The 12,250-nt window shown below is 34.6% G+C and overlaps 1 protein-coding gene across 6 annotated transcripts in view; it reads right to left on the minus strand.

The window, feature by feature from the left end:
- The window catches only part of ZNF292 (zinc finger protein 292), a 95,652-nt gene that overhangs the window by 35,728 nt on the left and 47,674 nt on the right, over window positions 1–12,250 (minus strand). For 4 of the 6 annotated variants that reach the window (XM_059177137.1, XM_059177136.1, XM_059177135.1 and 1 more), the window contains 3 exons: window positions 9,514–9,668; window positions 9,050–9,128; window positions 6,670–6,805 (listed from right to left, as the gene is read on the minus strand). In XM_059177137.1, the coding sequence (XP_059033120.1) occupies window positions 6,670–6,805; window positions 9,050–9,128; window positions 9,514–9,668 (370 nt within the window). Of the gene's footprint in view, window positions 1–2,220; window positions 2,345–6,669; window positions 6,806–9,049; window positions 9,129–9,513; window positions 9,669–12,250 lie in introns of those variants that run through there. The other 2 variants (XM_059177140.1, XM_059177141.1) reach the window with 2 other exon arrangements.

Here is a 12,250-nt window from a genome sequence, read left to right on the forward strand (position 1 = left end):
TATTACAGACCTATTAGAATGGGTACAATTCCCAAAACGGGTAATCCCAATTACAAATGAGGGTCTAGAGCAACAGGAATTCTCATTCACTGCTGGTGAGAATACAGAATGGTATAGCCACTTTAGAAAACAGTTCAACAGTTTCTTACAAAGCAAGACATAGTCTTACCATATGAGCTAGCAATCTTTTTTTTTTTTTTTAAAAGAACAGAATCTTTATTTATTTTTTTAGATTTTATTTACTTATTTATTTGAAGGAGAGAGACAGCAAGAGAGGAAACACAAGCAGGGGGAGTGGGACAGGGAGAAGCAGGCTCCTGCTGAGCAGGGAGCCTTATGTGAGGCTTGATCTCAGAACCCTGGGATCACGACCTGAGCCAAAGGCAGATGCTTAACAGGTGAGCCACCCAGGCGCCCCATGATCTAACAATCTTACCCCTAGTATCTACCCAATTCATGTGAAACTTATGTCTGCCCAAAAACTTGCATGCAAATGTTTACAGTAGCTTTATTCATAAACAGCAATGGTAGTAAACAAGATGTCTTTTAATAAGTAAATGAAGAAACTGGTACAGTCATACCACACATGATATGGCATACAATTCAGCAATGAAAAGGAATGAGCCATTAAGGTATTCAAGACATAGATGAATGCCAAGTAAAAGAAGCTAGACCAAAGGCTACAATTATATGACATTCTCAAGAAGCCAAAACTACAGAGATGGTAAACAAATCAGTAGTTATCGGGTGTTTAGAAGAGCATTCAGTGGGTGATTTTTTTTATGTATGGTAGTGAAACAATTCTGTATGATACTGTAATGGTAGATACACGTATATACTATGCATTTGTCAAAGCCTATAGAACTTTACAGCACAAACAAGAAATCTTAAGGTATGCAAATTAAAAAAAAATATTTAGGAGGTTGGGGAAGCCCAAGATGAAATGAATACAGGGGATAAAAAACCTAACTGTATTACAAATGTTATGACAGAACTTCACTGAAAGAGGTAGGAACTAAAGTGCCTGCCAAAGATATGAATTCAAAGATTCATATCTTTGAATGAGTGGAGTCTATAAGAAAAATGGCAAGAGAAATTGTACATAAGCATTATATTCTAATCAGTAAAGTTGTTTTCCACAAAGGTATGTGTTATCAATTCTGAAATCACTATACATGTACACTAATGCTGATAATTAAGTATATAGATAGCAAATGGTAAAAGGTCAGTCTGAAAATACTGTGTTAGTGCATGATTCCCATTATAGGACAGTCTGTTGAAGTGAGAGGTTACAGATAAGCAAAAAGACAAGACTAGAGTGATTCTTTTGGTATGGATTAGTGGAAGAAAGATATCAGTATGGACCCTCCTATTTAGTCTGATGTAAATACAGCTGGTTACATATGGAAATAGTTACAGATGTGTCTACACACAGATTAGTACACCTACATATAATTTGCTTTGTCTGTTGAGAGGACCTAGAAGCAATGACACCCTAGAAACAATGTCACTTCAGTAGCAATAAACACATCCAGTTATCAGGTCTTGGTTTCTATTACTGTTCTCCAAGAAAAAAGAATAATGGCTCCTTGAAAAAACAGCTGATTCTAGGACTGGGACAGGAAATACGTAAAGTAAGTTGGAGCACCTTACAGTGCCAGAAAGCAAGAGAGTACTCAAATAAAAAATACAACCCATAATGACAGGGGTATATCAAAAGGATACAGAAATTAATAAATAAGAGGATTCCCAATGGCCAAAGCTGGGACAATCTGAGTAACGAAATAAAGTAATATTGGATTATGACCAAAGTATAAAATGAATATTCATTAGTCCATATAAACAAATGAATGGGGGAAAGATAAAGCTGTGTAAATTCCAATAATCTGTGTAGATACTGCCCTCCTCCAGGATGTAGAGCTTAAATTTCACCACTTAAGTGTGGGCTGCATGTAGTAACTTCCCTCCAAAGAGTATGGTATAAAAAGGGAGAAAAAGAATAACTTTCAAGTGGAGAAACCTGACAAACACACTACCTCAGCCAGGTGATCAAGGTTAATATCAACAATGAGAAGTCATGTGGACAATATGTACCCTTGATATGATGTGATAACAATGGCATTTTACCTCTGTGATCTTCCTCCCCAAATCCATAAGTCCAGTTCTAATCATGAGAGCAACATCAGACAACTCCCAATTAAGGGACATTCTACAAAATACCTGACCAGTATTCCTCAAAACTGTCAAGGTCATCAAAAACAAGGAAAGTCTGAAAAATTGTCACAGCCAAGAGGAGCCTAAGAAGACATGACGACTAAATGTAATGTGGTATCCTGGATGGGATCCTGGAACAGAAAAAGGACATTAGGTAAAAACTAAGGAACTCTGAATAAAGTATGGAAGTTAGTTAATAACAAAGTATAAATACTAGTCTATTAACTGTGACAAATGTATCATACAATACAAGATATGAAGAGTAAAAAAAATTAGTAGTGAGGTATAGGCGAACTCTTCACAATTTTTCTGTAATTCTAAAACTATTCTAAAATAAAAAGTTTAAAAAATTTATAAATTAGCTCATACTAACCTCAGTATTAAACATTATTGCTTAAAAGAACTCTAGCAAGAAAAAAAAAAGAACTCTAGCCAAATACTTGTTATGGTGTTAGGGTCTTTCATCAAATCCTTATATATACACAAAAGTAAAATCATGGAGCAGACACAAGGAAAAACAGGCGTATTTTATCAAACAACCATAATCAGAGTATTGATTAAGGATTGAAGGCAAGAAGGAAGATTTCTGTTAAGTATCTGAGAGGCTATGTTTCTGGACATGACCATTTTATGGTTATTTTCAAGGACCTGGATGCCAAAAGAATATATGTTAACAAGAGGCAACTGGTAAGGGCAAGCACCTTGAATAACAAAATCAAGATTGAAAAGAATGCTGAAAAGTTGCACAGAATGAATCTAACACTGAAATTAAGCAGGGGGGAAAAAGCAATGCTTTCTGTGCCAAAGGAAAGTATAAAATTGTAGTTGGTAATTTAAGGGTACTGTTTATTTTTAAAATTTTTTGCGTGACTAGTAATTTCACGGACCTGTACGAATAATATGGCTACCCCAAAAATTTAATGTCATCTTAAGTCACACTAGAAGTATAAATTGTCAGAATGAAAAATCAGAGAACCAATGACCTCAAAGTCAGCCAGATCATATTCAGGGTACACATTAAGTTCTGAGAATTACGTATTAAAGAGATCCAAAAAATGCATTTTAAAAACCTTGCTATGGCATGAAAGGAAGGGCTTACACTTTGTTTGGCATGGCTCTAGGGGTAGTACTAGATCCAAAAGATGGAATTCTAAGAATGCAGTTTACACAATTTTTATAGTGAAGAAATCACAAGTTAAGAATAGACTGAACTACACAGCAAACCATCTCTCTAGCAAATAAACTAGTGTTTAAGAGAAGGCCAACTGGTGTGTCTGGGTGGCTCAGTCGTTAGGCATCTGCCTTCAGCTCAGGTCATGATCCCAGGGTTCTGAAACTGAGCCCCACATCGGGCTCCCAACTCAGAAGGAGCCTGCTTTTCCCTCTTTCACTGCCCCTGCTTTGTGTTCCCTGTCTTTTTGTCTGTCAAATAAATAAATAAAATCTTAAAAAAAAAAAAAAAAAGAGAGAGAGAGAGAGAGAGAGAGAGAGAGGGCCCATTTATTTGTCAGTGATATTTAGAAGCAGTTAAAATTGGGTTAAAAAAAAAAATTAGCATTCATTGTCTTTCCAATCCTGAGATTATGACCAAAGAAAGATAAAAGTAATACGTAAGCATAAAGTTCCTTAAGAAATTCAAAGGGCACCTACTTGAATTGTGTAAATTTAGTTATTAGAGTTACTTTATTCTAGGATGCTGAAACCTTAATAGTGAAACTAGCATTTCCACCCACCCTCAATCCCCCAAGTTGAAGAGCATTTCTTGGATTAGCTGGGTTTTAGTGAGTCCAAATTTAATCAATTTAAAAAAAAAAAAAATTCTGGGACGACTGGGTGGCTCAGTAAGTTAAGCCGCTGCCTTCGGCTCAGGTCATGATCCCAGAGCCCTGGGATCAAGTCCCACATTGGGCTCCTTGCTCAGCAGGGAACCTGCTTCTCTCTCTGTCTCTAGATGCCACTCTGCCTGCTTGTGCGCTCACTTGCTCCCTCTCCCTCTCTCTCTCTCTGAGAAATAAATATTTTAAAAGAAATCACGATTAGGTAGATTACTGTTCAAATACTACATCAAACCTCCAAAGGGTTCACTATAAACAAAGTAATGAGCATAGCCTCCTGAGATGTATTATTCTCTAAGCTCTAGTTCTCTTCAAACTTGCTGTAGTTAAGTTAAACTAAGAGACTGGGTATTCAAAGCTAAAAGTTCCCCATCCTTCTGAATCATCACATTTGATAAAGTAAATAAATTAATATTAGGTGTAAAATGTTAATTCCTTCAACTTTTTCAACATACACTTCTAGCTTCTGTGATTATTCATAAAATGACTCCCATCAAAGAGACATTCTAAATACCAGAGAACCAAGTAAAGATTATGGCTGCAAAATCTGTCATTTACCATCTGACTGCTTCACTTAGTTTTATTAAAGTCTGGCTACCTACAATCCTAAGAAATTCCTCTTGGTTGAATAATCCAAATTACTCTAGTAGCTAAGTCAGGCAAAGAACAAGAAATAAAGCAGCAAAGAGATGGGCAGAGACTTTGCTAACAGAAATGATGTTAGAAACATTTAAGCAAGTAAGGAAATGGAGCACATATTCTTTTTTCTTTTTTTTTTTTAAAGATTCCATTCACTTATTTGGCAGACAGAGATCACAAGTAGGCAGAGAAGCAGGCAGAGAGAGAGGAGGAAGCAGGCTCCCCGCTGAGCAGAGAGCCCGATGCGGGGCTCCATCCCAGAACCCTGGGATCATGACCTGAGCCGAAGGCAGAGGCCCTAACCACTGAGCCACCCAGGCGCCCCTGGAGCACATATTCTTTTAAAATAAATTTTAAATCTCTGCTAAGGTAAAGGTTCTGTTTTAGTGTAATGTGTGAGCTCAGCAAAAATGCTCTTCAGAAACTGACAACAGAAAAAAGGAGTTAGTTATTTAAGCTAGGTGCAATTTTATTAGGCTAGGTGCAACAGGTCATGATTTAAATGGAGAGAGGTCCTGACTTCAATACCTGGCTCTGCCTCACAACACTGGCAATGTAATACTGAAAAGACAACCAATCTTTCTGAGCCTCCATTTTCTCATCTGTAAAATAGGGATAATAAAGATCCTACCTTTTTCACACGATCATCAAGGTTAAATGAAACCATGAATATAAAAGCACATTTCAAACTGTTAGGAACTATACAATGTAATCTGATATTAGTAGTAATATACTATATCCAGTATATCCAAAAGCTGAATAGATTAGAAAGCATAATTTGATTATAAGAACAAAATCTTAGTGGTATTAGTATACTGGGAATGTAACTAATATGCCAAAGGCAAAAAAAAATCTAAGATTCTCAATTTTAAATGTTGTTCTTATTATTAATTTAAATAATGAGAGTCCAGTTCCCATTTCTCCAAAGTCTTGAGAATACTGTAATACTGTGAGAATACTGTGGATATCTACCATGGCAGGGGGTACTAAAAATAATTTGCCTGTGAAAAGTAAGAAACAGGTAACATTGCTAGAACTATCAGGAAAGCACAGAGAAATTTTAAGAGGGGAGCCAGGTAGGAAAAACCAGTTTGAGGAGAAGTTTGGGGATTGGCTGGAAGGTATCAATGTATCAGAAGACTTCACAAGCAACAGACCTAACTTCTTTCTCAGAGCCTTCACAATTTGCTACCACATAGCAATATATCTAAGGTTTGCCATCCATCAACAAGCAAAGCAGAAATGAACAAGAGAAGAAGTTTATTTACTTCTTCAGTTAAATACCTTGGAAAAAGTTTGGGTGAAATCTGGGCACTTTCCTAAGTAAATTTCAAGAAAAGTACCAAAGACAGTAACTATGCTCTTCTTCATGGTATATAAAATTTTTGAGCTCTGAACATTAAGCGTTTACACATATTACTCGTGATTTAACCATCTACTTCCAACAGGGTATCTGCCAGTTGAGTTTAACTGGGATCTTTATTACCCAAGCTCATAAAATAACAACAAAACAGAATAAAATAAAATGGAGTGATAAGCTGTTGAGAAAGAGTACTAATCTTAGAGGCAGAAGACTTGAGAGTTCTAGGTTTAATTTCTTTCTCTATTTTGAGGAAAATCATTTAACTACCCTACTTCTGCTTCCCCATCTGTCAAGTAAGTTATCAAATACAAGCTAGATTGCCACCTGTCAGGATATTGCCGAGGGAATTCCTCTATGTGAAAACATGTTGGGGAAAAATTTTAGTTTTTCTGTTACTCTAAGACTGTGTAATATCCTATAAATACATCTTCCCCCAAATAAAAATAAGGTGAAGGGCCACAAGTACCTCAGCTAAAATTTAATTGAATGGTCCTTCTTTGGGAAATCTTGAAATGAATTATATTTATCAAAACAATTTTAAGTATTTATTTTTTTCTAGTCTAATGTTTTTTTTTTTTTTTCTTTTTTTCTTTTTCTCTCTCTCTCTAGAAAATTTACCTTTATCCTTATCCAATGGTTCCTGGGAAAGTATAGTGCACAGTACCGGGTTTTTCCACACCCCAGTCTCTTGAGCTAGAGTAGCTAAAAAATGCAATTCACAGCTGCCATTCTCCATCAGCTTTTCATGAGCTACCTATAAATATTAAATAAACATCCAAAGAATTACAACAGATTTTAAAAGCAAGCTTATCAAGCTCTAAATATAATACTAAACTTTTGAAAAATCAGACTTTTATCTTAAAAATTTCACATCACATTACAAAGTGCTGAATTCCTTTACTTCCGATTCTTAAAGATGAATCTCAAGAACTGTATCATTTGTAACTTTTAAATAAATACAATGTATTTCTAGAAATAAGTCAAAATTATTTTTCCCCCAAAATCTAGACCAAGAACAGTTACTTCTGAAGGAAGCTATCAGAATATCCATAATATAAAAGACCTTACACATTTTATATCTTGTGTTAGTAAAAAACTTTTTCCCAAAAAAACTACCATTAATAAAGGACAGATCTGCATCAAGGCCTAAATGACAACACACACATATTCCAATAAAAGGGACTTAGGAAAACTAAATGCATGGTTTTTCATTTATTCATTATATAGATTTGGCAATATTCTATTTAAAACTGACACTAAAACTTGATTACTAGTTGTTTCCAAGTGTTCATGCAATTAGCATATTCTTCAAGACCTGAAAGACCAATGGTTTTTATTCAATTCAGAAAATGTTTATTGGGAATTTCTACGGGCAAAGGACTAGGGAAGAGAGCAAATGGTCCCTGCATTTATGGGGCTTATCCTCTAGTGGGGTAAAGAAAGTTAAAACAGTAAAACACAGGTAAAATGAAACAAATGCTGTTAAGCAAATACAAAATAACCCCAAGGGAGCTCTGAAATGAGAGCAAAGTGTCATGGAAACTCTTAAAGCTATATGCTATGTTTATTCAAAAAGTTTATTCCTCAAAACCATAAACTCTCCCCACTGCAACAAGTTCCAGTGCTTTAAGAAAGTTTCTTCGAACAATTGCTGAAATCTACCATATAAGGATTTAAAGAGTTATTTCCTTCTCATTAACCCATATGAAAAAGTATCAACTAGTGCTACTGTTTCAAAAGGGAAAGTTTAAAAGTTATCATATGCTGACAAAATAGCATAAGAAATTCAGTATTGTATTTGTACATAAACAACTTAATTAATTCTGAGGTAGAATGCCAAACAATTAAAAGTTCTAAAATAATTATTTGCCTAAAAATAAATACTTGCTGGAAAAACCACCTAAGACATGAGTTACTGATAACTCTGAAGTAGAAATTACGTGATCAAAAAATTAGTTGCAATGTAACAAACACAAGACACCTTCATTTCAACAATTAATTATGTGTAAGACACTATGTGGAATCCTATGATATTAAGATATAAATCCTTTCCAGAATTTTGCAATTGATTAAGATTTCAATGGTTAATATTAAAACAGGAAAGCTGACTTCTCTACCTAACTACAGTTTATTTCACATGCTTCTGAAATTTGCAACTAGTTCTCTTTAATCGCTACAGGAAAAAAATTAAAAACAAAACAAAAACAACAACAACAAAAAAAACATCAAGCCAAACATGTTTTATGAACTCTGGCTAGAGAAAGAGAAATACTTTCTAAAACTAACTAGTAAAATCATTCTTTTTAGTTAATCAATTAATCAAAACTTACTTGAAGCTATAGTATATCCAGCACAATCTAGTGCTTGAAACAAAATTTAACATTCTTGAAAATACTCCAACACAACTAAGTACTAAATTGTGTAGTACTTCTGTAAGGTAGAGTAACAGCACTAAACAAGAGAGACAAAGCATGTGTTTTCAGTTACAGGCGAAAAGCATGGATTTTGAAAAAAAGAACCCTGATTCAATAACTACTCTGTAGTATTAGCTGTATAAATTTGGGTAAATATTTTAAAGTATGAGCCTCAGTTTCCTCACCTTTAATATGGGAAAAATACAACTTCCCCCACAAAGTTTTCATAAGGATTAAATGATATATTAAATTCATTTAAGGCACATTGCAGATTTTCGGCAAGTAAACTGTTTCTAAATACAAATTAGGGCATTTTCTTTTGTTTTCCCTTACCGGTCTGGCAAAGTATTAATTAACTGATCTTAAAGAACACTGCAACAATATTCAATCAATCTATTTAAATGTATATCATCATTTAACACACATTTATTGAACATCTAGCATATGAATGACACCAGTGTTAATAAGAGTTGCAAATAATGCCTGTTATTACTTAGATGGTTTGAAGTATAACCAAATAATTTATTAATAAAGAAAAAGGATATGATATACCTATATGAAATCTAATAGGTAAATGTTCTCACCTGCACCAGTGTCTGAAACTGTTCCCACTGTTTATCTGATAACTCAACAGGCAGACACAGTAAAAGTTCAACACAGCTTCTAAAAAACAAAAAATTGGTAAGGATACAAACATTTATTAAAATTCAAAGTAAAATAAAACAAATAATCCTTGTATCAGCAGATACCCCATAACTATTCTATTTAAAATTAAACTATCCTGAGATACAGAATTAAAACAAAAAAGCTTGATCTAGGGGCGCCTGGGTGACTCAATCGTTAAGCATCTGCCTTCCAAACAGGTCCTGGTCCCAGGGTCCTGAGATGGAGCCCTGCGTCAGGCTCCCTGCTCCTCCCTCTCCCACTCTCCCTGCTTGCATTCGCTCTCTAGCTGTGTCTCTCTCTGTCCAATAATATTAAGTAAATTCTTTAAAAAAAAAAAAAAAAAGCTAAATCTAATTTTTTATTTACTCAAAGGTCTACTCACAATGCCAAGCGTTCCAGAACCAACGCTACATTTTCACATTCAGAGGTAAGATAAGGTCGCGCTTTAACATAACTTTGGATAGCCACTGTGTATACCTCCAATAAAGGTAAAGGATCTTCTGAAGTTTTCCATTTCTCTGCATATTCAAGGAGTGTCTGTTTTGGAAAGAGTAATAGAAAGTATTCAATGTAAATCAAAATACACATTGGTTCATCAACTGTTTCTCTTTCCTCCCTGAGAAATCTTGAAAAATAAAATATTTATAAAAACAAAAAGTAGCTTACACTGATTAAAATATTAAAAGTAATAAAGCCATAGTCTTATTTCCAACAGCTGTTCATACGAGAAAAGATTAGTGTTAATTATCCAACAACAGCATCATTTCATGAAAGATGTTAAGTACTGCAAACATTATCTTCTTTCTAACTTCTTCTGACTTCTTTCTCTAGTCAAAATGCCACCTTTCACCTCAAAACTGCTAAGATTTAGAAGTTATTTTAAAAAGAAGATACCTAGACAAGCTTCACCAGAAGGGAAGCAGTAAAGAATTTCAAATATTTACATTTCTATTTTTCATGTAAAAAGCATAAAATTCAACACCTAAAATAAATTGCAAATAGCTAGAAGACATGTTATTTTTCAGTTAATAAAAAAATAATAGTACAACATATTACTATTTTTATGACAATCTTTATCATTTAAAAAATTGTATGAAGAGCTTCAACATACATAAAATCAATATTAAAGATATTAAAAATTATAAGATTAAGTAACTTTTGGAATAAAGTGCTTATTTTTTTTTAAATAAAAAACTCTTTATCCCTTAGTAAAGCAAATATTTCAAATATACCTTATCAGAATTACTGAAAATAAGAAAACAAAACAACAAAACCACCACCACCCCTGATGTTTATCCTAAAGAAGAGGTGGAAGAAATTGGCAGCAGCATTTAAAGACACCCACATTTAAGACTCTACAACTATTAAAATAGCGAATTACTAAAAAGTATTATCTAAAAAGTTCTATAATTATACTAACTGTTTTCATAAAATAGAAAACTGCCATAATTGGTTCTCTTCACACTTCAAGATTTAAAACTCCTCTCCCCACATCTGGAAATTCAGGTGCCCTTTCCCAGAAAAGATTTTGGATGAAAACTCCATGAGGGCTTACATCCTCTGGCATACAGAAGCAGCTTTTAAAAAATATGTAGATAGGCAGAAGAAAGGTAGGAAAGAAGACAAAAAGGAATGAGGAAGGAAGAACTTACAAACACTCAAAACACTGCCTTGTCCTCTCTAGTCCCTCTAACAGCAGTAAGTGATCAGGGAGAATAAGGAAGAAAGAAGGACTAAAAGGAGGAATCTGGTGAACTGAAGAGCAACACAGTAACAACTCACTCTCTGAGCAGTCATATATTCACAGACCCTGATCCTCTCCAAGTTGGACAGAAATGCAGGTAACCTGGAGATCCAAACTTGCCACTGATGTCTAAAGCGAGGGCAGTTTTGTGGGACTGAGCCTTTAAACTGGGAGGTCTGACGCTAAGTTCAGGGAGTTAACTGTCAGAATTCAATGGTAAGAAATCTAATTTGGTGTTGGAGAGTTAGAGAAAAGGTATAGAGAAAGAACATGTATTTCATGTTAGCAGTAAAAAGAAAAAAATCCCTCAACAGAACTTGTATAAATATCCAGCCCTGTGTATTCTCCCTCTCCTCCTGCCCTTCCCCCTGCTCGTGTATGCACGCATGCTTGCTCACTCTCTAATAAAAATATAATCTTAAAAAAAAAAAAAAAAGAATTTATAAAATCTAAACCAAACCTACCAACTGAATGGAAATATCTGCATTTTGGGATTGTTTGTAGCCATCTTTCTATTTCTACGAATGAAACAGAGTATAACATTCTGTTTTTAAAGTTGGTTTTAATGTGTTCCTTGGGTATTTTATGGTTATGTGGCAGAGGATGACCTCACATATTCAAGAATTTCAGAATTAAAAACTGTGCGTTACTTCAGCTAACACCTGTCTTTCTACACAAAGTTATTAAATATTATTTTCCTTTTTCTGGAAAAAGTGTTTAGATGCCTAGGAAATTTCATGCCGGGCAAATGTTTCTAATCTAATATGGGTAAGATTAAAAGCTTAGGTTTCCCCTATTAGTCCTCTAGCAGTAACGAATCAATTTCCATAAAAGATTTTAACTTTAGCTGGAAAAGAAGACAAAATAAAGCACACCACTTTCCAAATGGGTTTGAAATTATAAGCTTTTTCCTTTTCTTATCTCCTAACCAAAAGAAACCCTAAAGTCTACACACATGCACATATCTAGGAGGACCTCTTTTGTTGCACTTCACCTCGTTGTGCTTCAAAGCTGCAGTTTTTTAAAAACTGAAGGTTTCTGGCAACCGTGCATTGAGCAAGTCTAACAGCATAGACTTCCCAACAGCTATTGGCTCACTTTGTATCTGTCACATTTTCATAATTCTTACAATAATTCAAACTTTTTCATTATAATTATATTTGCTATGGTGATCTGTGATCTTTGATGTAACTACTGTCACTGTTTTTAGGGCACCACAAACGGCGTTCATCTAAGACAGTGAACTTAATCTATAAATGTTGTGTGTGTTCTGACTGCTCTACTGACCATCTTTGGGCCTCCGTATTCCCAGAGACCTAACAGTACTGAAATTAGGGCAATTAACCCCACAACAGCCCTCTAAGTATTCAAGTGA

Source organism: Mustela lutreola, chromosome 6 (assembly GCF_030435805.1).
Source record: "Mustela lutreola isolate mMusLut2 chromosome 6, mMusLut2.pri, whole genome shotgun sequence".
Classification (NCBI taxonomy): domain Eukaryota; kingdom Metazoa; phylum Chordata; class Mammalia; order Carnivora; family Mustelidae; genus Mustela; species Mustela lutreola.